This window comes from Ailuropoda melanoleuca, chromosome 7, assembly GCF_002007445.2.
Source record: "Ailuropoda melanoleuca isolate Jingjing chromosome 7, ASM200744v2, whole genome shotgun sequence".
Lineage (NCBI taxonomy): Eukaryota > Metazoa > Chordata > Mammalia > Carnivora > Ursidae > Ailuropoda > Ailuropoda melanoleuca.
This window is the reverse complement of record NC_048224.1, coordinates 2,434,449-2,461,816: the sequence shown is the minus strand read 5'-3', so window position 1 is coordinate 2,461,816 and position 27,368 is coordinate 2,434,449. Positions and strand designations below refer to the sequence as shown.

Genomic DNA, 27,368 nt, shown 5'->3' with positions numbered 1-27,368 from the left:
AATACCTGACAGTCAAATTGGAAACAAGCCACAACTGTCAACGTGTAAGAGTTCTGGCTATTTGAATCTGTTACATTGTGATGTTTCTCATGAAAATTTAATGAAGAAAGTACATTCAAAGAGATTCTGTGCAAAGGGGGGGATGGATAGAATTTAATTACCCTTATTAAAAATAAGAAAGGAACACTCTTTACCTCCAATGTCCGATTAGTATGCAAGAAAGATTATCTTTGTTGTGCACTTGTGTGTATGAAAAGGGGGCTCTGGAGTGTTCTTTATGAGCCAAGAAGGAAAAGAAAGGTCATGCAAATGTATTATACTGCTTTTGGTAGGGCACAAGTCAATTTTGTCAGCTCTCCCCAAGGTGAGGACTTCATTTCTTATAAATGGTTATTAATTCTAGATTTCTTTAGTAAAAGCCTTTAGTGAGTGGCGCAACAATCTTAAGTCTTTGACACTTACCACTTGGTACTGAATATTGGCTTGGTTCTTCAGCAAGATGAGCCTGTAGAGGAAAAGCAATGACTAGTAGGTCAATGTTAATGCATGCTAATGTAACTAGTATTCAAGGCCTGGGGGTAGATAATATGCCCTGGGAAATGCAGAATCATTTCAAGAATCTCAAGGTGATTTTTTATTAACCTAAATTGGTGGCTTTAAATATGGAAAATAACAAAAAAATCTAAGAGCTTCAAAAAAAAAAAAACAAAAACAAAAAAAAACCCAACAACTCCTTTCTTTTATTAACCTAAATTGGTGGCTTTAAATATGGAAAATAACAAAAAAATCTAAGAGCTTCAAAAAAAAAAAAACAAAAACAAAAAAAAACCCAACAACTCCTTTCTTTTTTTTTTTTTTTAAAGATTTTTTAATTTCTTTATTCGACAGAGATAGAGAGAGCCAGCGAGAGAGGGAACACAAGCAGGGGGAGTGGGAGAGGAAGAAGCAGGCTCACAGCAGAGGAGCCTGATGTGGGGCTCGATCCCATAACGCCGGGATCACGCCCTGAGCCGAAGGCAGACGCTTAACCGCTGTGCCACCCAGGCGCCCCAACAACTCCTTTCTATGTAACTAAGTCAGTGTAGTTGACTTTGGAGCACTTGAAGTAAATTATCCCATAACGCCGGGATCACGCCCTGAGCCAAAGGCAGACGCTTAACCGCTGTGCCACCCAGGCGCCCCAACAACTCCTTTCTGTGTAACTAAGTCAGTGTAGTTGACTTTGGAGCACTTGAAGTAAATTATTTTTTTCCTTTGAAGAATTTATGTCAATAGCTGCCATGTGAGATGTTTAATATAATGTGTATGGTACAATGGCTATTGATCTCTCTGCTTTTGTTTTTCAAGATAACAGTAGAAAAATGCTATCAATGTAAACATATCATATTGACGAAACTTTTAAAGTCATAAAAAACAGCCTGATGAAATTCAAAGGGAGTAGGTTATCAAAATTAGTCTAATTTGCAAAATCCTCTATTCCATTTGTAATTTTTAACTTTCCAACTTGGAGCCTTGAAAAATCACCTTGAAATTTCATTCTTGACTACCGTTTCTGACATTTGTCCACCATAGACTTCTGCTTGGCTGTTGATGTGTGAGCATTCAAATAAACACATAGTATTCCTGCTTACTCAAAACGGTTGTATCTTTCAAGTTAAGTTAATCTGTAGCTCATAGAAGGGAACTATTTTTATATTTTTTTTTAGTCTCCAGCTGTAACTAGCTGATGGGACAGGAAGATAATCTCTAGTGATGAGAGATGTCAAACCCAACTTACTTTAGCAGCTTCTATTGATCTTTCATCAATCTCCCTGCAGGAGAGCCAGGGTCCACACTTTTCCCTGTTCTCTTAGCCCTACAATTTCTTTACAATAGTCTGGAGTTGCGGTTGAGGGAAACCTTCCTTTTATTGGGAGCTTTATTCTTTGGTAATATTTGGACCTTCATTCCTTCAAAATCTCTGTCTGTAGTCCTGAGATATGTCTTTGATCAATCCTTTACCACAAGCAGTTTTCTACTATATGTAGTAGAAAAACTTTTTTTTCCAGTTTTTAATCACTAGGATATATTTATATTTAACCACGGGAATCATTGGCGGTTCTATTCAAACTTGAGTAATCCAGGGACTCCAGGGTGGCTCAGTCAGTGAAGGGTCTGACTCTTGATTTCGGCTCAGGTCGTGATCTTGGGGTTGTGAGATCGAACCCTGCAGCAGGCTTATGTTCTGGGTGTGGAGCCTGCTTAAGATTCTCTCTCTTTCTCCCTCTCTCTCAAAAAAAAAATTTTTTTTTTGAAAAAAGTAGAGAAATCCAGACTAGTTTGATGGAAAGGGATTTGGATATAAATGAGACATGGAGGAATTCGTGGTGTAGGAGATAAACTGATGATAATAAGTACAAGAAAATGGATTTTAGTTACTACACAATAGCTCTGAGGAGGAAAATATTAAATATATTTGGGAGGGTTTTTATTACAAAGAAGGTGATTTTGGCTGCATGGCTTTGCAGAGACACGGAGTACTTAGCGAGCATGATTTGTCTGGGGAACGGTTAAGAATTACAGTGTAAGCAGAAGAAACTTTCTAATCATCCATGAGAGGCTGAGAAAAATGGGGCGTGATTTAAAAGGATTTTGCGAGGTAGATTTAGGAGACTGAGTTTATCCTGTAACGATAGAGGGGAGGCAGTAGGAAACACATAGATCAGACCAACAACACAGCGGAAGCATCAAAATGGAGACTTTTCCCTAGAAATTATAACCCAGACTTCAGCAAGTCTCATAAGATCATACCAGAAATTGCAGGCTACATCCTAGGAAAAGAGAGGTGCCACATCTGGTGATTCCTTTTTTTTTTTTTTCCCCTCCCCTCACTGGTGTTTGTGCTTGTGAGTAATTTTGGAATTGGTGGCTCACAAAAATGCATCAGAGGTCATGAACAAGGGTTGATTAAATTAATGCCGGAAATAATGAGAATTTAAAATGTCTCATAATGGTTTTCAAACAAATGGCCAAGTTCTAATTTGGATAATCATCACCCATATAAGTAAAATTCCTTCAAATTCAAAAGGTCTTCAGATAGAATACACCTTTCTAATGCTGGCTGGAAGAGCAGGTGATGCAATTAGTAATGTGGATCATCACGCTTGGGGGATTTAAGGGGACTTTAATTTTGCAAGATCTAAGATCTGGGACAATTTTTTAAAAATATTGTATTTATTTATTTGACAGAAGAAAAGAGAGCACAAGCAGGGGGAGCGGGAGAGGGAGAAGCAGGCTCCCCACTGAGCAGGGATCCCAATGTGGGGACCTAAGCAGAAGGCAGACGCTTAACCCACTGAGCCACCCAGGTGCCCTGATCTGGGACAATTTTGATACGGGTTAGGGAGTAGTGAACTTTGGATGAGTTGAGGATTCAAAATTTAGGAATTTCAACTCTTAATGACTGAAATTGGTGTAGGCCTTTGGAATAGAGGGAAATACTCTCTTACTCTGAGGAATATACTTCCACTTGGTCTTAAAGGCCCATTGCAGAGCCTCCTTTGGTACTCACTGACCTCCTCAGGCACACATTCTGTAATTTCCCTCCATCATCCTAGAGAACTAGATGCATTTTTTCATCTTGTCCTTATCACCTGTGTCTTAGCTCTTTGTGAAGCTATTGGTCTCTTATACAGACGGTGCATTCTTCTGGCCAGGAACAACATTGTGACTATATCCTAATCTGATAGCACAATGTTGCCAGGTTTGTATTAGCTTCTCAACAAATGCTGAGTAAGGTAAGGGGATGCTCTTGAATCTTGGGCACCTGACTTGTTAACATGTTTGTATCACCTTTTGTCTTGCAGAGGATCAAATTCCCAGGGGCTTCCCTACCATTGACATGGGCCCACAGTTGAAGGTGGTCGAGCGTACACGCACTGCCACCATGCTTTGTGCAGCCAGTGGGAATCCGGATCCAGAAATAACTTGGTTTAAAGATTTCTTACCCGTCGACACAAGCAACAACAATGGCCGTATTAAGCAGTTACGATCAGGTAGGGTCTTGTTACTGTTTCCACTAACTCTTAGAGAATTTTTTTTAGCTTTCTCTCTCTTTATTTTTATTTTTACTTTATTTTATTTTAATTTTTAGGTATTGATTTTTCTCCCTCCTCTCTTTCTCTGTTATTTAATGTGTTGTCCATGTTTGTGATGTCATAGCCTGTTTCAGAGTCTGTCTTTCTCTCTGTTTTGCAGCTTCTGTTTAATCCACATTGCTCACTGCTGTGACTGTATTTTTGATAACTTTTTAATTTACTGCCTTTCTGCAGTATTTGATGGATCCATTTTCTCCTCTTTCTTTCTTCTTTCTCTATTTTCTTTTGAAACAAATTTATTTCAACATTGGACTTCATTCAGAACTTGCAAGGAGCTCCAATGGTTGTATCCATTAAAAGCCAAAAGATTCATATTAAACACTAAAATGATTCAGTTTTATTAAAGTGTGTTTTCTCTGTCTCTTCTGCATTTGAACTCATCGAAGTACCAAAGTTTAGTAAGTTTGGTCACATCTGCTTTCTTTTCACTACTACATAAACCACAGAAATTTTATCTCCTGAGTAACCAGAGGTATTTTGTAAACTTCCTTTACCAAGTACCAATGAAAGGAGGGGATTTTGATTAATTTTATTATTATATATTGTGAGTGAACATTTTCTACACATAAGCCACAGTAGTGTGCGCCCACATTAAAGAGTTTTGAACCCTCCAGTGACTGGATCTACAGAAGCCTGCTTTTGGTGTAGACTCCAGCTTTTGCTGCTTCCTCCTCTCTCTCCCTGCTGCCCCTTTGTCCCTTTCCCATCCCTATCCCAAGTTCATTCCTTTGCTCTCTTTAGATAAAAATAGAGATAATTCTAAATTTCTTAAATTTTAGAGCCTGTCCCTAGGTGATTTCCCTGGGACATGTAGTAATAAGCTGTTGACTTTGACGTTGGGAATAATATTGATATAGAATTCTAAGTTGTTTAACTTAACTGCCTGTCTTCCCAGAGTTCTCAGCTTTTGACCTGTCCTGTGATGTTAAAGCGTCTTGTTAACTGCCTCTTTTGCTTGTTGTCAGCAGAATTGTGTAGATTAGCATTCTGTTATTGTAAATAAAGAATTAATTATTCACATGTAACATAGATGATTTAGTATATAAAGCTTTAACTCTGAAAAATTTGTACCAAATTATAAGGAATATAATAATATTTTTATGCTGTCTTTCTTCTCTCCGTATTTAAATCTCCAGAATCTATTGGTAAGTGCTTAGTTCCGAAGCGCACTTCACCCCCACTAATTTCCATATCCAGAATATTATTATTATTATTTTTATTATTATTAATAAAATGCATGGCATGCATTTTACTAACTGTCAGTGTAGACACCAGATCTCTGTAGTAGCACGCACACGCACACATCCACATAACTGTTATTGTAAGAACACTGTCTAGAAAAATAAAATAGTACACAAGTTGTATCACACAAATGTAGCATAGTGAGAAGCATAAGATATTCAATCAACAGTGTTTGTTTCTAGTTAGTCATTAGTATTTCCTATAACAGTATATATATATATGCATATCTATATATATACTTAAATAGATTAGTCAGTATTTTTCGAAACTATGTCTTTAAAAAGTATTATCTAGTTTTTATTTATTTTTTTAAGAATATGAGGCATATAAGACATAATTCTAACCCAATATGACCCCAGACCTAAGAACTCGGTTGCTTCTCTGAGAAAGGCAATGATTCCTATTGTGGTCTTTGCCCTCTGTGGTATAATGCAACTTGCTTTTATAATCTAATAATACTATCTAATATATTCCTGTTTTACCAGTATAGTAATTCAAGTTTCTTTTAAGACCTTATTTAATTCTGTAAATCTAATTTAATTCTTCTCCCCAGCCCTAGCCTCCTCCTTCTCGTACTAATGCTTCTTCTTTCTAATCTTATTTGCATTCATATTATCCACCCAGGTGGTACACCAATAAGAGGTAAGAGTGCTGAACTAACGTTCACAGAATGATCTTGCTCATTCTTTCTGTCCTCTCATCACTCCCATCTTTGTCCTGTTTTTGACATCATTCCAATAATATGTCCATCAACTTTATTTTTTCCCTTTGTACTGTTTGGTTATGATCAGTGACTCTCATATTGTGAGTTTTCCTTTTCTTTTCCTTTTCTCTTTGTTTTGTTCATTTCTTTCTTTATGGAAATGATTATTTAAGTTGTGATATGCTTCAAAGAAAGCATATCCAGGTCTTTAGACCACAGACCAGTCACAGCGTACCATCTGTCCCTCTTTTTTTCTTTTTCTTCTTCTTCCTTTTTCCTTTTTTTCTTTTTTTTTCTTCTTTTTCCTTTTTTTTTGTCCAACCGGAGAGAAAAAAAGATCATTTTTTTCTTCCTTAGCTGTTCTTGTTCTGGACCAAAGCCAAGATGGTCTGGAGAACAGTGGCAGACATGCAGAAGACAGCCTGGAACACCTGCTTTTTGTCTTTATCTTTCAGAAGGTTTTTGCTTTTGTCTTTCGATTCTTTTTTCTCTTACTGTCTTAAAAGTCAAAGAATGACTCCCCTTTCCACCTGATCCCACTCGCCTACAACCTGACAGCAATGCTTTTTTCCCCCCCACTTCTTTTTTTCTTGGATTACTCGCCTCTGGATTTTTGGATCTTCTGTCCTTCAGGCTATGGAAACAAAAGGTGCTCAGTATTCTTGGTGGTATGTGATATTGCTGGTTTTTCATACTTTGACTCAGTGTTCATTTCTTTTAGAATTCTTGTTTTGTATTTTTCTTGGGGCTTTGTGACACCACACTGCTAATCCCACTGGTGGATTTTGATGGGTGTCTTAGGGGATCCGTCTCAAGGTCCTCAAGCAGTGGTTGGTTGGCTCTTCCTCGCTGGCATGGGCCGTGCTTTTTAACTTTTTTAAAACCTTCTAATTCAACTGCTCTTTGTTTTTCAGCAAATGTAATAAATGATTGTAAGTCGTGGCAAATTGTCTTTCTTTTCTTCAAATCTGCATGTCTTAAGGGAGTTTTGTTTCTTTAAGTAATATTTTCATAATATATAATGACTAATTTTAATTTTTTGCTTTGTGCAGCCTTTTTGTACTTGCTGCGTATTTTTGCCTTCTTCAGCAGAAGACTTTCTTGAAAACCCGGCCTGGTTTTTTTTGAGCGTACCTATCTTTTGCACCACTTTTGGTACCAAAATGGAACAAAACAAAACAAAACAAAACCAAAAATTAATCTTTTGTTTGATTTAAAAGCCATACTTCCTTGAAGCAGTCTCACCCATCTTCATTTTATTAGTCTAGGAAATGAGAGTATTAATTATGACTAGAAGTCTTGCTTGGGAAAAGAGATAATTGTTTTCTTATGCTAGCATTGATGATGTAAAAAAAATAATCTCTATATGTTTTTCTCATCGCATCATTTTCTGTCTGTGCACCTTAGCGAGAGATTGAATCGACGTTGAGCGGACCTTCGCTTTGCAGGGCTTTTCATATTGTTAAGAGGTTTAGCGTTCTGCGCTGAGAAAGCCTTCTCTGACCATCTCTTTGGCACTATATTTTATATCCATACAGGCGCCCTTCAGATCGAACAGAGTGAAGAATCTGACCAAGGAAAATATGAGTGTGTTGCCACCAACAGCGCGGGCACTCGCTATTCTGCCCCTGCCAATTTATATGTCAGAGGTAGGAATGACGTCACCCTGGCATCGCTTCTTCATTCAGGCTCAGGGGGAGTTGAGAGACGCACGAGATCTGAGTTGTTATGTCAGTAGGTACCAAGCTGATACGCTAATACTTACGGTAGCTGAAGCATTTTAGTAAATAAAGAATTAAAGATCTTAACCCTATTGTTAAAAAAAAAAAATTGACAGCTTTTGAGTAAAACCTATCCTGAGGCTTGCAGTTGTAAGTATATTTGCATTTTTACATCTTGATTTCTACGTTTACTGCATTGATTGAACTATGCTTGGCATTTGTTTGAAGTTTTCTTCTTTTCCTTCTTTTTTCTGTTGCTGTTTCTCTTCTGTTTCCTTATCAAACCCTGAAATAATTGCTTGGTGTGCTACTAATCAGTTTTCTGTGCAACTCCAAGCATAAAGGTGTTTATGTCTTCAAGACCTCTACTGCAGAGCTGTAAGGATAAAGCTGCTAACTTAAAAACAAACAAACAAAAAGAAAAGGTGCTCCATGCAAACAGCACAGTTGTATTTCCTTTCTTTTTATACTTTTTAAAATTTCATGAACAGCTGGTATTATGTATGTGCATATGTCTATGCATATATTTACACACAGTTTAAACTTCTGAAAAGTTTAATTTTCAATTGCCCTGGAACCCTGATTGTATTTTTAACAAATAATCCTAGTTGTCCTTGGGACAAGAATAATTTATGAGGATACATTTGTATTTTCTCATAAAGTAATATAAATGTTTACATTTTGAGCTTATGAATGGCTGTGCCTTTCATTTCAATTAGAAAGAAGTATTTCTTCTTCCCCAGGGTTTCCCAAAGCTGGTTCCTGTAGCTTTTTGTCCAATGGAAATGCTCTTATTCCTGGTCTATATGTCTGTGAATAACCACATAAGGTGTGGGTGGGGGTGGGAATAGGTTAAAGACTGTGAGGGCTTTAAATTACAATAAGATGGGTTTCCTTAGGAAAATATCTAGCTTGATTTTGAAATTTTTGTTTGAGATAATTTTGTTTCTGTGGGGATGTTTTCCTCTCCTATCTTTCGCTGGAGTCTGGGGTGGGAGAATATGAAGAAAACCATTTCTTCTCCAAATTCCTTGAAAGCCCCTTGATCCTTTTTCTTACAATGGTGACCTCCTTTGCTGCATGAGGCATGTGAACCTTCTTCAATGGAAAAATTTCAAAATGATGCTAGCTATTGTTTCTAATACCGTATTAGTCCATGAGGTGTTGCTAACGTTTTCAGCTGAGGTAGGAAGGATTAACTAGCGCAAATAAAGATGTTCAAGTAGCAGTTGAAAGCCTTGATATGGCCTTTTTACTCTCTCTGTGTTTCCCTTGTTTTTCTCCTTTCCTCATTTCATTGTGTTCTGCATCAAACCCCCTACATCCCTCAGAGCTGCGAGAAGGTTGGTGTGTTTTTTACTTTTTACCCACCTTACAAAACTCTTAATTAAACCAATAACAAAGAATACAAATGAAATGAATGTAGCTGCATTGTGGTCTTCTTTTGGTTAATGGTATGTTTTAGCAGAGAATGCCCTGGCCCTGGCTTCTGGTGCTCGCTGGTGGTTATCTAACCGTGGTGCATGATGGGCGAGAATATACCTGGGTGCATGGTAACTGGTAACACTTAACTCTCTCAGGTCCCATGAACTCCGTCAGTGTTCCTGCTTTCCTTCCTGCTCCACTCTTCCCGTCTCCTGCCTCACCTTAATTTTTGTCTTACAAGGATGCCTGCTGCCCATAGGATGACGTTTTGTAGTTGTTCCCCTAATCCCAAGCATGAAGACTAAACTCTCCTCTACTTTCTGGATATGTTCTTTGACACCTTAGAGTCTCCAGTGGCTCCTGCTTGCTTTGTGTAACCTGTGAATTGGCTGCAGGAGGCATGCTTAGCTCTCTCTTCTCCTCTGCCTGTCATTCACCCATGAGGCCATCACAGCGAGCCCTCTCGAATCAACGGAGGTTTATCTCAACCTTAATGACAGCCAAAAAGTTTGCAGACAGAATTATTTACGTATCATTTTCTTGGGGTTATGAGGTTGTTTGTTTATTAACTTAGCTATAATTTAAAAAATCACTTTATTATCCATATTTAACGTATGCTTCTAATGATTACCTCTTGATCTAAAATACTTTTGGTGTAATGTTTTGCCAATAAGAGCCCAAGATGAAGCCTATTTGTCTCTTGCCCTCTCCTTGTCCAAGACACATGTACTTAAGCACACATAAACATGCAAATTATCTGAAGCAGGAACACTGAACTATAATTGCTTGGTAATTTTTTCTGTGTTGCGTTGCTTTAATGTGACCTCTTCTCTCGATGTCATGTTTCATTGTATGTTTTAGACCCACTCTCCTTCCATTTGAATGTAGGCATAACAAGCCTTTTACCCAATTTTGTTACCATCATCTATGTTGTTTTACTTTAGATATGAACTGAGTGGAATCTCGAATGTGAAATACCCAGCTCCCTTCCTGAATTTTCAATCCTTGCCTTTGACAACCTAGCTTAACCTGTTGTATTCCTTCTTTGAGCCCTATCATCCCTTAAATCCCTGTTTCAATCACTGTACTTTACCTCCTCCCTCTATGTTTAGGGCCATCATCTTGTTATTTCTTCTTTTGTCATTGTTGTCTGGATTCCAGCCATTCTCCCATTGTCCTAAGCATGGGCCTTGAGACTTCATCTTGCGCATGCCTTGCATGACCCAATCCAGTATTTCTACTGGCATTGGCTTTGTTTCTTCTTCTGTGAGCATAAATTGATATGTGTATATATTTTTGTGTCTGTTCCAGTGTTAGTGTGAGGTCTTGAGGCTGCATCTACTCTGAGTCTGAAAGCAAATAAATTGCACTTTCCATGTCCTATAGACGATGTTTTCCAGGGCTGGGATGTGACAGTGTGCTCCCACACATACATTCACATCAACTGGAAGTGCACAGCACTGAAGTTGGTTTTGTTACTCAACTTAAACCTGCTGGTGACCTTCCAGCCCCCTTTTCTGCATATACATGCATGCATAGGATCTTTGCTATATGCATGCATGTATATGTTTTTGTGTTTATCTTATGCATGATGTTTGTGTACTGTTAGTTTGTAGATAGTTTTCTTGGTTTTGTTTTGTTTTGTTTTGTTTTGTTTTGTTTTTGTGGGGCCCTTGTAGGTCTGAATCGACTTTTGTATGAATGTGTCTAAGATATCAATGACTAAACTAAATACTTTTTTCTGTGTATACACAGGCCATACTTGTATGGTCTGTATTATCCACAGTTTTTCTTTGTTTTGTTTTTGAAAAATCCACAATATGTTTCAATTGTTTAATTGTGTTTGTAGAGTGCATGTCATATGTTTAACAAGCCACTTTATCTTGCCTTTTATTTTATCATTTTCCTTTGTGTTTTGTTCCAGTTCGCCGTGTCCCACCAAGATTCTCTATCCCACCTACTAATCATGAAATCATGCCAGGTGGAAGTGTTAATATCACCTGTGTGGCCGTGGGGTCACCAATGCCTTATGTGAAGTGGATGTTGGGGGCAGAAGATCTGACACCTGAAGATGATATGCCAATAGGAAGAAATGTACTAGAACTGAATGATGTGAGACAGTCAGCAAATTACACCTGTGTTGCTATGTCAACACTGGGTGTCATTGAAGCAATAGCACAGATCACTGTCAAAGGTATGCTTAATGGTTTTTGCTTTGAGGGTCTGGGTGTATTAAAGTCCCCTGACTAATGTCCCTACAAACTCTACCCTTGGAATTCTAAAATGAGTCAATTCATCTGAGTTCCATTTTCAGAGTATAATCATATCTGTGGTATTATTTAAGTTACACATATCTAGGTAGAGAGATTCTCTCTTGAAAGGACTGACAGCCTAAATAATGATAATCATCAAAATATTTAACAATAGGCTGGGCCCGAGCACTAACCAGGCAGAATAAGAAATGTTAGACACTGTCAAGCATTATGTTAGAACTGATGCAAACAGGTTTCATATTAATCCAGAACCCTGGTGAGAGTGCATGATAGAAAAATACAAATAAGTATTAATAAATGCTCAAATCCATGAGGACAAAAGAAAAAAAAAGAGTTAAATCAACATGGTCTAATAATAAATGTTTTAAAATTTTGAAGGGTCCTACCTTAAAAATCAAAATGTAAGTGGCATTATATTCTAACTTTATTTCTTATCTTCTATACATGAAGTGCTCAAGAAATATTATTTTCCTTAAGTGCACTAAATGTAACCAAAGTTACAGATTTCACAAATATTTTTGAAACAAAGAAAAGTAAGTGTGTGGGATACCAGTTGTTTTTATCAGTGTTTATAGAATTTTAGAACAATTTTGTAAAAAGGGTCAAACTGAGGGTGACTTTAGGTTCTTGCAAATGTCTGCAACTATTGCAAAAATGAACACAAATTATCTTTGCTTTTCAGAAAGTATGATCCTAAAAAATATAACACACATGTTGTAATTGGTGTCATATCCTCCACCAAACATATATATCAGGTATATGCCATATACAGTAATGTGACATGAGAACAAAATTACATGCCATGGTCAACACTAAGTCATTTAAAACAGTAACATTGTATTGAATATCCGTAACTGTATTAAGCATACTTACACTTATCCATGCATTATAGGCACAAAACCTATACTGTGAAAGCAAAACTAAAGTCTGTTAAGTGTCAGTAAGCACACCTTTAATTAGCAATATTTTTATTTTCCTTAATAATTCAGAAACATATCTAGGGAAAATTTGGATCATCTACTTTTTTGAAAAATGCCAGTCCAGAATATTTGAACATTTCTTCAAATGTCTTTTTATTATTATTTTCAGTAAAATCCTTTGGCCAAATATTATCATTCTATAGTTCTTAGAATAATATGCAAATATTGAATCACCTTTCTTATAATAACTATTTCAGTTTCAAATATTTGAAGGTTTACTGAAGACCTTCAAGAATTCAAAATCAGGAGTCACATTAACTAATATCTTGTTCAACTTCTTATCTTTTTTTTCCAGGCTCTTGCCATTCCCTACCCTCTTTACCTCAAAAATAAATAAATACAAGGGTGAATCCTGTAGGGAAAAAGTGAATAGAAACAAAAAACAACTGGAAGAGAGTGAGGAAAATGTATCCCGACTCATTCATTCAGTTAGGTGTTCATTCAGCTAACACTGTGAGGCAGTAGTCTAGGTATTAGGGATACAAACGTAATCAAGTACAAGTTTGTGACTCTTGAATAGCTGCCATTCTAGAGAGTATTGTACTTTTTGCTTTTATGTTGCAAAGGAAAACGTTTATGAAAGAGCTGATCATATGAGTGTTACATTCTGGGTTTTCTCTCAGAAGTTAGCTGGTGGAATTTTGTCTCTCCTGGTAATAAGTCCTTTCAAAATCATTCTCCAGGGTGAGGCACTTAGGTATGAGGTCACCAGTATGGATGGTTTGTATTCTTAATCAGTAGCATTTTGAGTGAGGTTCCTCTGCTTAAAGGAGAGGATTGAAGCTCTAAAAGATGGAGTTAATTGCAAATATTAGTCAGGTAGCTATAATTTCAGGTACTACTGATATCGAATATAGACATCATATTATGATAGGAAAGTACTTTAAAAAGTTATTTGTGAATATGCTTTAATTCATTTCAACATTTTTGAATGTTAATTAAAAACCATGAATTTGAAATTAATCAATTTGAAATTTACTATTCTTTCTTACCTTAAAATTCTTGGTTAGATTTTTTTTTTTAAGATTTTATTTATTCATTTGAGACAGACATACGGGGGCGAGGGAGTGTGTGCCCATACATGAGTGGGGGGAGGGGCAGAGGGAGAGGGAAAAGCAGGCTCCCCACTGAGTCAGGAGCCAGACTCAGGGCTCGATCCCAGGACCTGGGGATCATGACCTGAGCCGAAGGCAGATGCTTAACCATCTGAGCCACCCAGGCGCCCCTAGGTTGTTTCTATAAATTATAGTAATATTATCTATGTCTTACCGCTGGAAAACAATATGGATATTATTCTTCCATAGTAATTTAATGCCATTTGAATATGTTCCAAATTGTGTTCTTTTCAATGTTGGTAGTTAGTTATGTCATGTATTTCTTGACACAAGGGGCTAATTGGCCAAATTCTTGGTTATAATAATAGTCATAATTGCAATTAATGTTTTTGAAGGTGCTGGATACATTCTGAGAGCATTACTGGAGTAGCTCATAGATCTTCACAGCAAACTCATGAAATACAGTTACCCAGCTGTTAATACAATCCAGTGATAGTTATTCCCATTTTCCACATGTGAAAACTAAAGCAGAGAGGTTATGCAAAGCATCCGGGATCACATAGCTAATAACCGGTGGACTTGAATACAAGCTTCAAATTACAGTGCTCTTATGTGCTTCTAGTAAAATGGGATCTGTCCCCTATGCATGTTACTGTACATCCTACCCACTTAGAAAACAATTTTTGTTATAATTTAATCTAATTAAATCTTCAGTAGATACATAATTCTGTCATTCCAGTAGTAGAGCTTATGGATCTTTGTAATATCTTAGAGATGATGGAAAATCACTGTCCTTTTTTTTCCCCCTAAGCCTTACCCAAACCTCCAGGAACTCCTGTAGTAACCGAGAGCACAGCCACAAGCATCACACTGACGTGGGACTCTGGGAACCCTGAGCCTGTCTCTTACTACATCATTCAACATAAACCTAAAAATTCTGAGGAACCTTACAAAGAAATTGATGGGGTGGCGACAACACGCTACAGTGTCGCTGGACTAAGTCCCTACTCAGATTATGAATTCAGGGTTGTTGCTGTCAATAACATTGGGCGGGGACCTCCAAGTGAGCCTGTGCTAACGCAAACCTCAGAACAAGCACCATCCAGTGCCCCACGGGATGTCCAGGCGCGGATGTTAAGTTCAACCACCATTTTGGTACAGTGGAAGGAACCTGAAGAACCAAATGGACAGATCCAAGGATACAGAGTTTATTACACAATGGATCCCACTCAGCACGTCAACAACTGGATGAAGCATAATGTAGCTGACAGCCAAATCACTACTATTGGCAACTTAGTGCCCCAGAAAACATATTCTGTCAAAGTTCTGGCTTTCACCTCAATTGGAGATGGTCCTCTTTCAAGTGACATACAGGTCATCACTCAGACAGGGGGTAAGTCTGGTCCTGGATGGAGAGTGGGGCAGGTGGGAAGGAGTAGGTACTAAGAGGTGTGAATGGTGAAAACAAGTAAAGGACAAAGATATGTATGAATTTTAATTTTTGAGACTTAGAGTTTCTAAATGAGAGGTTAAGATAAGCATGTGGAGTGGAACAGGCATGGACACCTGCAAGGTGTTTTAAGTGAAGGGATGAATTTAGCATTTTTTTTTTAATTTGTACCTAAGTGACATGAAGATTCTTCTGCATGAGATAGATGAATGCATCCTTCATGCAGCATTTTGAGAATAGAACTATGCTGCTTTATCCTAGTGACTCTGATAGAATACTCTTACAAAATTATTTAGCTTATCAAAGGTTGGGTGGTTCAAGATAAAGTTGAAAATAAAACACATTTAAATGTCTTCTTTTTTCCAGGCAGCTACCCACTAAAAATACTCTCCTAATGTTTTTTTAAATTTTTTATTCTTTGTATGCCTTCATGGGTGGAGAAAGACTAGTTATCGAGATCTAGATCAAAGTTTGGGGCCTCATTGACTCATTTTACTGGGCATTAGAGCAGACATCACGTGCTTTTATGGAGAAACACTTGGCCCTTCCAGTGGTTTTATTTTCATAAGCGGATATCAGACCTCTCTGGTCTTTGAATCAACGTGATCAATTTTGCCTTGGGTTGAGAATATGACATGGCAACTTTCTTCTAAAGTTTATTCTTGAACATCTGAGAGCTATTAATTTGACTCCTATGAGGTGTCGGCACCTCATAACTCTCATTAATCTCAGTGTTTGGACAGTATGCCATTGGTTTGTTCTGAGAATCTACATAAAAACCATATGAAAAAACATATTTTTGGACATAGCTATAATCTGTAGGTGTAACTCATTGATAATCTTGAGAATGAATTTTCTGAGGTGTCAGACTAGATAAACCTATGTCTAACCCTGATTGTTTTCATGTTTTATGCTTTATAAATCGTATCACTGAGGGTGTTTACCTATTTTCCCTGGTTACTAGAGATCTCAGAACATAAATATAGCCTGCCTGGCTTTCTTTTTTTTTTTTATACCGTTATTGGGTTCTCGCTGTTTGTTCATGGATTTATTATTTTCTCTAATAATATGAAAGATAGTTATAAAAATATACTTATCATAATTATACTAAAGAACATTCATACATCTTCCCTACTTGGCTTCTGCAGTACTTATGTACTTATTTGCTATATTAATATACAGAAAAACATTGTAGATTAATTTTTCCATTTATCTCATACAAGAAAATGTAGAAATCTGTGAATCTTGTTCTTTTTCTTGACTAAAACTGATCAATTATTATGAGATTATTTTTTATTACACTATTTAAGCAGCTCCCTAATCATTTAAAGATAAAAGAAAATATATAAGAAGAACATATACCTGTGTTGCACTTTTAGTTTTTCTAATTTTTCAGTGGTGATGTATTTATTAAAGATTTATTTATTTATTTGAGAGAGAGAGAGGGAGAGAAAGAGGTTGCAGAGGGGCAGAGGGAGAGAAACTCAAACAGACTCCCTGCTGAGAGTGGAGCCCAGACACAGGGCTCCATCTGTCCACCCATGAGATCATGACCTGAGCTGAAATCACTAGTCAGATGCTTAACTGACTGAGCCACCCAGGTGTCCCTCAGTGGTGGTATCTTAAAAATGCCTAGTTTTGGAGTAATATAACCAGAGTTTGAATTCTGGTCTGCCAATTTTAGCTCTATAACCTTGGACAAGTTACTTCATTTCTCTGAACTTCGGTTTTCTTATCATCAAAAATAATAACCACCTTACAGAGTTTAGAGGTGGTATTTGGTTTCTAGGGCTACTGTAGCAAAATACCACAGACTGGTGACTTGAACAACAGGAATTTACTGTTTGTCCATTCCGGTGGCTAAAAGTCTGAGATCATGGTGCATGGAATAGGTTCCTTCTCAGGGCAGCTTCCGTGCCTCTCTCTTAGCTTCTGTCGGTTTGCTAGCAATCTTGGCTATTCCTTGCCTTGGGGAGGCATCACCCTGATCTCTGCCTTCATTGACACATCATGTTCTCCCTGTGTGCGTGGCTTTCTGTCTAAATTTCCCCTTTTTGTGAGGATTCCAGTCATAATGGATGAGGGCCCAACCAAGTACCTCATCTTAAATAATTACCTCTGCAGGGGCGCCTGGGTGGCACAGCGGTTAAGCGTCTGCCTTCGGCTCAGGGCGTGATCCCGGCGTTGCGGGATTGCCCCACATCGGGCTCCTCTGCTATGAGCCTGCTTCTTCCTCTCCCACTCCCCCTGCTTGTGTTTCCTCTCTCGCTGGCTGTCTCTATGTCTGTCAAATAAATAAATAAAATCTTAAAAAAAAAATAATAATTACCTCTGCAAAAATCTTGTTTCCAAATAAGGTCACACTTTGAGGTTTAGGAGTTCAACATATGAAATTTTGTGGGATACACTTCAACCCATAACAGGTTGCTAGAGTAGGTAATGGATAGAAACATTTTATAATTGAATAAGTAATATATAATAATCATCATAATAAAAACAGCTACATATGCTGGATACTCTGCTGTGAACGTTGCGTGTATTTTATTAGCCTATTACTACCCAATTAGGTAGATGTGGAATTACCCCATTTGCCAATGAGTAACTTGAGGATTGAAGAAGATTCAGGAACTTGTTTTGTGTGGTCATAGGATTGGTAAGTGGGAAAGCAGACGTTAAATCCAGGCACCCTAGCTACTTTAAAGCATCATTACTTTCAAATTAATAATTTGCTTTTGTGATAGTTTTAGTGCCTGCTAGATTTTTGTGCCCACTAGGTACTCAATAAATAGAGGTAGTAAAGACAGTCATTCATTTATTCATATCTTTATTTAAGGATTATATGTAATTTACTTCTGAAATATTTGAGGTAGCTATTATATTATCCTAGTACAAAAGTACATTAAACCATTTAGATGTAAAAATATATATATAAGCTTATCTGAAAGTATTGGAAGGAATACCTCTTCTCACAGGTTATTATACTTCATTGCTAAATTTGGTTCTAACTTTTCAAACCACAAATTTAAACATTGGAATCCATAATGTTTTATAAATTTTTCCCCCCTGATACCAGGAAGATTTAGCTATCTTAGACACCAAATACTTCCTGGAACTAAATTCAACCAAAACTTAAGAAAGCCTTGGGAATCATGAGAATCTTTATATTCAGAACAGAGAAGACAGACAACAATGCCTTTGGTCACAGTTTATTGAAAGATATAGAACTGATGTTTAAATAGACCATATTTTGGTTTTCGGTATCACCAAGGGACATAATATGACATAAGCCATAACTCAGTTAAGATAGTGCTACAACAGGGACAGTTGAGTTAATGTGATCCAGGGACTCTAAACTTAGAAAAATCTGGATGAATGGGTCACAGATGCATTAGAAGAGTTGTTCCCAATCTCTGAATATTTTTACATTATTTCCAAGAAACTTGTATAATAGTTGTACTTTTAATACTCAGTGATTGAGAAGATATATAATGACATAATGACTTGTGCCTGCCAAGATCAATAGGCTAAGAAAACCTTCCAAAATAGCACAATGATTTGATCTCTTCCCTAGGCTTAATTAACAAAGGCCATTTGATATTAGTGGACACCTGCCAAATACAATGATGTTAGTTCTAATATAATTAATGCTGAGCTGCTCCTTTTTTTTTCTTGCTGACTAACTATTTCTTAGGATCATAGCTAGGGACATAAAATCATTATGAAATATTCTTGTAGAGAGGCTATAGAAAATTTGAGGATATATACTTTTTTCACTGCAATTTTATCTTTCCCAAACTTATGAAAATTTACTAAAGATGTATAAATTTCTCATATATTTTACTTTCATATATATGAAGATATAAATTTCTATGTCTTCTATATCTGAAAGATGGTCATTTCATTTTTTTAATCTTTAATTCGCTTCACTAATAGTCCTATTTTTGTTTAAAATTGGACTCTGAAGAAACAATATGTAGTAACAAAGTGTGTTTAAGAGGGGAGTTGTCACTTTTGATCTCATCTAAGATTATTGTTTACATATTGATGTAAATGGAGGATTGATAGCAATTTATGTATTTCTGATAACATAGAAATTCAAAATATGATCTATCTATAATTAATAATATTTCCCCTTAATCATGACTAGTCATACAGTTGATAATATTAAGTAATTTTTAAATGGTTTTAGATATAAAAATATTTTGGTTAAAATAATTATTTTCTAGAAGTGGGTTAATCTTCAAATTTTTCCATAGCTTTAACTCTTGGCATTACATTCACTTGACCCTAGTTTACCTTAAAAATATGGAAAATACAGTATATGGCCATTGTCAAGGGAAGAATTTATATTGTGCTAGAAAAAGATTTCTACTACTAGAATACACATTTTGAAAGGATGTCTTTTTATATATTTTTCTTGTATAGATAATTACAATGAGAATATACGGTAACTATATTATAGTATAAAAAAATACAAATAAAACTGCGACAAAGAATGTAGTAAATTACATCTAAAACCTAATACCCTAAAATGTTGCTTGATGTTCATGCTGATTGGAGCTGTTCGAAATCTGTTAAATCTTAATGTTTGGTTTTTTTTCTTTCTTTAGAAAACATATCTAACCTCTAGCTTTTCTGTGCATTTAATAGATTCCTGGGAAAAGTCTGCTGATTTCTATGTGTATACATTAATAGTATAGGTCTTTTCCTTTGGAAGGAAAAGAATTACGTCTATTTACTAAATAAATACTGAGTAGTACCAAATTTAAACGTTTTGAAGAAGCTAATTCTACTCCAAATTCTGGGCATTGAAGAATTGTTATTAAAAAAACAACAAACAAGCAAAATAGCTGTGACATTTAGAAACATGACGTTTTAGGTTTCCAGAATTTACCAAATCATTTCATTAGTATATGTCCACAGGCCTAAATAAGCAAACTAGAAAAAGACTGATTTCCAATTTCCCAAGTTATGAGTCCAATTTAAATGCATTCTTAAAATAGTTTTAGCAAAGGAGATAAAAGGAGTTTGAGTAAAGGATCTCTGGATATAAATACAACTGTAATAAAATTTAACTTTACACATTGATATTTAATGACCAATGAGAGTAAGATGCGTGCATGTGCTTGTGTATTAAATATTTATTTTATCGATGATATATTTTTGGTACTTACAAATCAGACTCCTTGTTTTGAATTCTGTTTTGTTTTACTCCCTCTATAATTCTGTCCATTGTTTTTATTATTGTTATCATTTATTAAAATGCTAGCTACATTTTCAAATGTGTGCCTTATTAAAGTACTAAGTATTTTAGCAATAATAGGTTTCCTACTTTCTCCGATATTTAGTATTTATCATATGGCTAAGAGAAACTGTTGGCTGGCCATTTACTACATGTTAACCCCTTTCTCTTTAGAGATATTTGCTTAATTTTACTTAAGTATTGATTTCTTCTAATACTATCAGCATTTCAGCTGATATATAGATACTCCCTTCATCTCTCCTTTATTTTCCATTCTCTGTCTTTGAGTTGTCTTCAGATATTTATATGGAGTATAATAGTAGTACTACTCAAATACTTAACATATATCAGTGGGATTATAATTTTATTTTAGGGAATTGATACCTCATATTTGTATTTCCTTATGGACATTAAGTAATCAAGAAAAAAGTATAGTGTTGACACTACTTTACAGAATACAAACATTTCTTAAATATAGTTTTACAGAAAAATTGTAAGTTCTATCTCCATTTCTTCTGTCCACATCTAAATTCTAAATTTGGTTTATGGTGCATAGTATCACATCTCCCTTGCTAATGTAGAATGATTGCACTAAAGTTTCTGGATGGTCTTTTTAAGTTTTCCCATGAGTTTCCAGAATCCCAGAGTTTCCTATAAAATTTATGTTCAGTTAATTGGTGAGGGAAATGCTACAACACAAGAAAATCTCTTAAATAAAAGTAAAATAGACACAGACAAACAAGAAGTGAAGACAAAAGAAAGCCAGTAAGTTTGAGGTGTAAGGACTGTGAGAACATTTGGATAGAGAGAGAGAGAAGGGAAGGAGGGGGTAGATAACACAAACATAAATGTTAATAGAATCCGAAGCCACCATGATTGATACACAAGTCTAACTGGCAAAACATGAAGTACTCCCTGTGTTTCCAAATAGTACAGAGAAATAAGACCATTTGGAGCCCCCAAAGTGCTTCCTCATATACATATATTATGATCATTGGGACTACTATGTTTGCGGAATGTAAAAATAAATCCATTAATTTCACTGCTTTTTTTCTTTTACTTTGATGATTTTATTGTGGTTGTTTCAACTATGGCTAAATGACTCTGAGGAAGCATCTCTAAGTGAATCTTCAATTCCCAGGGAGATCTAAGTAGTGGCACCTTAAGGTGTTTATGAATATAGAGCCTGATATAATAGAAAGGTCTTTTAAAGCACTGGTCAATTTGCTGGATTTCTCCTGTAGATATAATTTGCCCCCTATCATATTTTTCAATTAATTTAAATTAATTCAATTAATTTCCAATGGTTAAAAATTGAAAGATGTTACTTAAAAGATTCACTATCAACTTCTGTTGAAAAATCAGAAGTTCAGGCAAGCTTGGACCAACATTGCACAAAGCTGCAATCTCCTCGTGCTGAATACTACCAACTCTTCAGGTGGGCCAGGCACTCTCCCAACTGGCGCCAGACCCCACCTCGTTTCCATACTCTGTAAGTGATCTGCCTGATACCTCTGGACATTTGTATTGCTTTTTTTTTTTTTTTAAGATTTTATTTATTTGAGAGAGAGAGAGAGAGAACATGAGCAGAGGGGAGGGGCAGAGGGAGAAGAAGGCTCCCCACTGAGCAGGGAGCCCAATGTGGGACTCGATCTCAAGATCCTGAGATCATGACCTGAGCCAAAGGAAGACTCTTAACCAACTCAGCCACCCAGGGGCCCTGGACATTTGTATTTCTAGCACAAGTTTAACATCTGGTAAATTAAATAACCCTCCAGACCACTTCAAAAGAAGGACAAGGTGGAAGCAGAGGAAGAGAACCTTGTATATATTATTTGAAGTCATCTGACCACTACTTATTTTGTCCAAGAATTAAATGAACAGTACACCCTCTGAAGCTTTGAGCCTGTTTAATTTATTATTTAGAAGGAGAGGTGTCTTAATAGACTTGGAGGGTCAGATGAAGTTTGTGTCACTAAACAAGGATTAAACATTGAGACCCACTGGGAATTTGTTCAAGACGAATTAAAGCAAAAAATAAATAAAAATATAAATAAATAAATAAATAAAAATAAACAGTTTAAATAAGAAAAAGATAATTAGATTCCCAAGATGTTTTCAATCAATGTCAATTTATTATTAGCATTAGGCAAGGAGGAAATACATAACAAGCAATTATCCTGAGAGCAGACCTTCAGTTCTGTCCATGTTTTTAATTCTTGACAATACTGTGTTCCAGTTTGGTGTAAGTCAGGAGTTATCACAAGGCTTTTTTCTTTCTCAGACTTGGAAGTTGGGAGAAAGAAAAAAGGAAACTAAGGAGAAAGAAGTGACCACACACATATGCATACGGATGTGTATTTTTAGGCTGAGAACCCCTTTAATCATCTGAATATTAAAATCCAATCATAACTTTCCCATCCGTCTGATTGTTCCTGGCTTCCATTGTTGCTTCTGCCAGCTCTTTTGGTATTGCCCATTTAGAACTAATGTGTTCTCTATTTGCTTTGCTATTTTCCTGTTTATTTTTCCCTCTTTTTCCCCTTCTCTTGCTCTTGATCTTTGATCGTCTTTTGTCTCCATTTCTCAATCTGGATAATTGCTTTAGGTCTCTCACTGGGTCTCTCACTTAAAGAGAGAAAGAAAAGAAAAAAAAAAAAAGATACCCTGTTTAGAAAGTATGTTCAAAGGCATCAAATTAATGAGTATCTCAAGGCCTCTGATTAAAAAGGCGAAAAGATGATGAATGCAATTAAAAATAAGCAGCACTGACTCTTGGTTGCCTTATGCATCAGTCCAAACATGAGACTGTATGCCTGCATGTGAGGTACATACACGCGTGTGCAAGCACACGAACACACACACACACACACACACACACACGTTAACATGCCAGACAGAGGAATTCTGGAAACCATTCTGGTAGATCTGTTTAGACTTCGATCTTTTTTTAAACAAAATACTTTTCTTTCGTCATATTACAGAGAGATGAGAACAAAAGAAAAAGAAAGTAAAATAGTTTATATTTCCAAAGATCTTCTTACTTAGGAAAATGGTGCTTCAAGTATTATTTAAGAAATTGAAGTCATACATCAGCTACAAAGTGTATTATTTTTCATAAGTTTTTCAATGTTTATGCCCATTCACCAAAAACACTTCACATGTTCTTTTCCCCTCTAGTATAAAGTATTATTGTTCTTGTTTTTTATTAAATATACACAGAATTCTCATGTTTACTTGTGAGAATATGGGCATATGGTCAGCTATAGCACTTAAAGACAGGCCACAATATCAGGGGTAATAATCCAAATATTTAACGGCCAATGTGGCATGGGCACCAACCAATTGGAACAGACACTGGCCAAGGACAATGTACGGTTAGCTGCGCCAGTGATGTCCTGAGCTATATTAGCCTTGTGTATAAGGGATAGAGGACCTGATGGGATTTGGTGTTAACCAGAAGGCTGGGGTTAGTAAAACCTATTCTAACACAGCATTTGAGTAAAGTGTTTTAAACTGGATAGATGTCCCATTTTTTAATACATCTGATATATAGCTCTTTCAAATTGTCCACTGCATGGGTTATATGACTAATACAAGAATTATATATGACATCTGATAAATTAGCATATTTCTGATAATAAATGTATTCTCTAAACTTTTTGATTTGTGTAGTAATTTAGCTCCATCTCACTAAGGACAATATCAAGATTACATTAGGAGTAGTATATTAAGTCACTTAAAGTCAATTAGGGAGACGCCTGGGTGGTTCAGTCAGCTTAGCGTCTGCCTTTGGCTCAGGTCATGATCCCAGGGTCCTGGGATTGAGTCCCTCATCAGACTCCCTGCTCAGCAGAGAGCCTACTTCTCCCTCTGCCAGCCACTCCACCTGCTTGTGCTCTCTCTCTCTGACAAACAAATGAATAAAATCTTTTAAAAAAGAAAGTCAATTAGAAATAATTATTTATAAGTGAGAGTTATTTTTTTTTATCTCTTTTTCAAAATGTAGGTTGGCAAGGAAAAATACTACGTCAAAAACTAAGGCTGTACTGTATGGTGACTATAACATAACATAATAAAAATTATTATTAAAAATAATTAATTAAAAAAGAAAAAATACTACGTGATTCTGGTTTATCAGTTGGTTCTGTTAATGGAGTTAAAGGTGGAATTTTATAAACGTAATCAGAAATAATTTTGAAAGTTAAATGCAGTGCTAGAGAACAAGTTCTCAGTTATAAAATAACAATTTTTTTACGTATTTAGCACTTGTTTATGATTTAGACAATATTGATTCCACGTGCATTGTATGAATCATCTCATTTATTACTTCCAACAATATTATGAAATGTTATTTGTGAGACCAGATTTATTATCAGATTTATGCTCTGTTCTATGTTTGATAATTCTCTATCTTGTATAGTTTTTAAACGGATGAAGAACAAGTGCAGTGTCAAAAATATTCTTGTACCTTGAAGGAGAAAAGTGGACTATAAACAATGTAAAGGACCTAGCTCTCCATTAAGTTACACATGTGGATACATTTTGAGAGGTTTAAACAGATGCACTAATGGAAGGGTTTTCGAATACTCATGGTGATGATGAACTCAGTCCTTTGCCTTCCTGTTTTTAGTACCAGGGCAACCACTAAACTTCAAAGCAGAACCTGAGTCTGAAACAAGTATTTTGCTGTCTTGGACACCTCCACGTTCAGACACCATTGCCAACTATGAACTGGTCTACAAAGATGGAGAGCATGGCGAGGAGGTAAGACTGCTTCTCACCTTCTCATCATTCACTTTACTGGGACACTACTCTATTTTCATGCCCAAGTTCTGACAAAAGGTCCGATGTCCATAGAGCACTTCGGTGGGAAAGATTTATTCATCAGAAAAAGAACTTGACCCCCAAAAAACAGAATATTGATTTCAAGCCTTTGGGGGGTGGAATGGGGCAAACACCAACAATAAAACAGCTCTTGTCCCTATTTCCAGGTTTCCAAGCCTCTTCTAAAGTATCTAAAAGAATATACCCCATGAGACTTAGGGACTTCCTGTATTTCTCTTCTGCATTATAGTACTTAAGTCATATCGTACTTATGTCAAATGACCTCCAAGGCTTTGGATGGATGAATTTATCTAAACTGGTTTAAGAGAAAGAGGCCCTGTAGCAAATGTTTATTGCTATACCAAGAGTTATTTGATATGGATGGGAGTATATATAATGTTTGAGTATGCTATGCAAATAAAATAATTTGCACACTGAAGAAGTCTGGAAATTATTGATAGTTACTGAAAAGAGAAACAAAATCAATATAACTAATACATATATTAAGAGGTAATAGTAAGGATTTCACATGTTAACTCATTCAGTTCTTACAATGGTGCCATGAGTCAGTTTCTGTTTTTAATCGATTTCACACCTAACAAAATGAAGGCACAGAAAAAGTTAAACGGATTCCCGCACATCTCACACTACTGAATGGCAGAATTGGGATTTGAAAATCTAGGCAATCAGGTTCCAGAATCTATCTTTTTAACCAATAGGGTATACTGCCTCTTGGGTGTACTTTGTATAAATTATAGAAATCAGTATTAAGGCACATCTAATATTTTCAGGATGGGAATATATGATATTAATGAATGTATCATAATGAATGTATTTCTTTTGTTACTGTGAAATCCAGTCTGGAACATTAGGACAAAAATGTTGGTGATACTATATGTAAAAACTCAATCCACATAAGTCATTTTATTACACCTTTTAGTATTCTTTATCTTAAAATATCTTCACAAAGCTAGGTAGCTCTTAACTTCTAACAGTAATACCTTTTTTTAAAACACTCACATACTAAATGAAATATTATCAGTTAACTTATGGTATACCATTCTGAATGCTGTAATAAATTAGTATGTTCCTATAAACTTCTATCTTATTATAGCTGTTTGAATTGAGCAGAATCTCCAAAGACCAGGTTCTAAATGCAATGCTTTTAGAGTTAGCTAAGAAAGCCAATATGAATTAAGTACTCAAAAAGTATATAATTGAAATACTTCTATAACTTAAAGTACTCATGTTACCACTATTGATGTTTTTATTAAGACATAATTCAACATTAATTTATTTTAAATCCTTGCCGCTGCCCAACTAAAAAACAGAATTAGAACAAGGCAGGACGGTGGCGCTCCTTTGAGAATGCTGTAGATAGACGTGCTTGAATGTTGGCCCACCTACTCTGTTTTACAATTGTTCTTTGGGGATTCCATTTGTACTTACCATTTGGGAAATCTAAAACTTCTAAAAGCTTTTGTATTTCTGAGCCAGAATACCCTAGGGATGTTTTCTCTAGTTTTATATTTGAATTCCCCTTGAATGATTTCTGTTTGTGTGAACAGCAAACTCTATTCGATGAAAAGCCTTAAGATTATTTATGCCATTACTAGATTACATATTAGTGTGTATTTTAAGGCTTACTACAGGCTAATGTTCAATCTGAGATTGATTACCCATAGCTCTATTTTTGCTAAAATGCAAGTCAAATTTTAAGCATGAAAAGTAAGAGTTATAACATTCAATTAAAGAGACCTTATTTCAAAAGCCCTTTATGATGTTAAAATTTGCAGAAAAGTTTGTGACTTTTTTCTCTGTGTGCTCTGTAGTCACAAAGAAAGAAAGTTTTGAAATGATTTTAAATCAGTCTAGAGTGATAATATGTTTTCATATAAATTATCCAGCTAACGAACATCTGATTTTTCTCCCATCAGAACTTTGCAATTTCAGATCTCTTGTAGCAATATCATAGAAACTGTACACTGGTTTCTGTTGCTACTTCTGGCCATATCTTCTTTGCACCAATTTAAATTGCAGAAGGTCATGGGAGATGAGCTGGATAATCTCTTCACTTGAAATTGCACATATTGGCCAGACTCCACTATCAGGGGCAGGTGTCACTTTCTGTTGTGGGCCACACATGCCCCTTAAGGTACTAACACACTTATGGGTGGTGACCTCTTAACCTCCCTCTTCCTTGATGCATTTGGTCACTGCACCATCATTAGAATATCTCTGGCTTCCATTGTTCTGGTTGCCTTCTTTGTTGTAGAAATTTGCCTTGTAAACCCTGATATTTTCCTTGTCTAGT

At 36.0% G+C, this 27,368-nt stretch overlaps 1 protein-coding gene across 38 annotated transcripts in view; it reads left to right on the top strand.

Moving 5' to 3' along the window:
• The window catches only part of PTPRD (protein tyrosine phosphatase receptor type D), a 2,142,161-nt gene that overhangs the window by 1,931,317 nt on the left and 183,476 nt on the right, over nucleotides 1-27,368 (top strand). For 21 of the 38 annotated variants that reach the window (XM_034663855.1, XM_034663875.1, XM_034663865.1 and 18 more), the window contains 8 exons: nucleotides 3,846-4,034; nucleotides 5,273-5,281; nucleotides 6,003-6,020; nucleotides 7,620-7,730; nucleotides 9,134-9,145; nucleotides 11,152-11,421; nucleotides 14,347-14,928; nucleotides 24,861-24,994. In XM_034663855.1, coding sequence (XP_034519746.1) covers nucleotides 3,846-4,034; nucleotides 5,273-5,281; nucleotides 6,003-6,020; nucleotides 7,620-7,730; nucleotides 9,134-9,145; nucleotides 11,152-11,421; nucleotides 14,347-14,928; nucleotides 24,861-24,994 — 1,325 coding nt within the window. The remainder of the gene's footprint in view (nucleotides 1-3,845; nucleotides 4,035-5,272; nucleotides 5,282-6,002; nucleotides 6,021-7,619; nucleotides 7,731-9,133; nucleotides 9,146-11,151; nucleotides 11,422-14,346; nucleotides 14,929-24,860; nucleotides 24,995-27,368) is intronic. The other 17 variants (XM_034663879.1, XM_034663878.1, XM_034663874.1 and 14 more) reach the window with 5 other exon arrangements.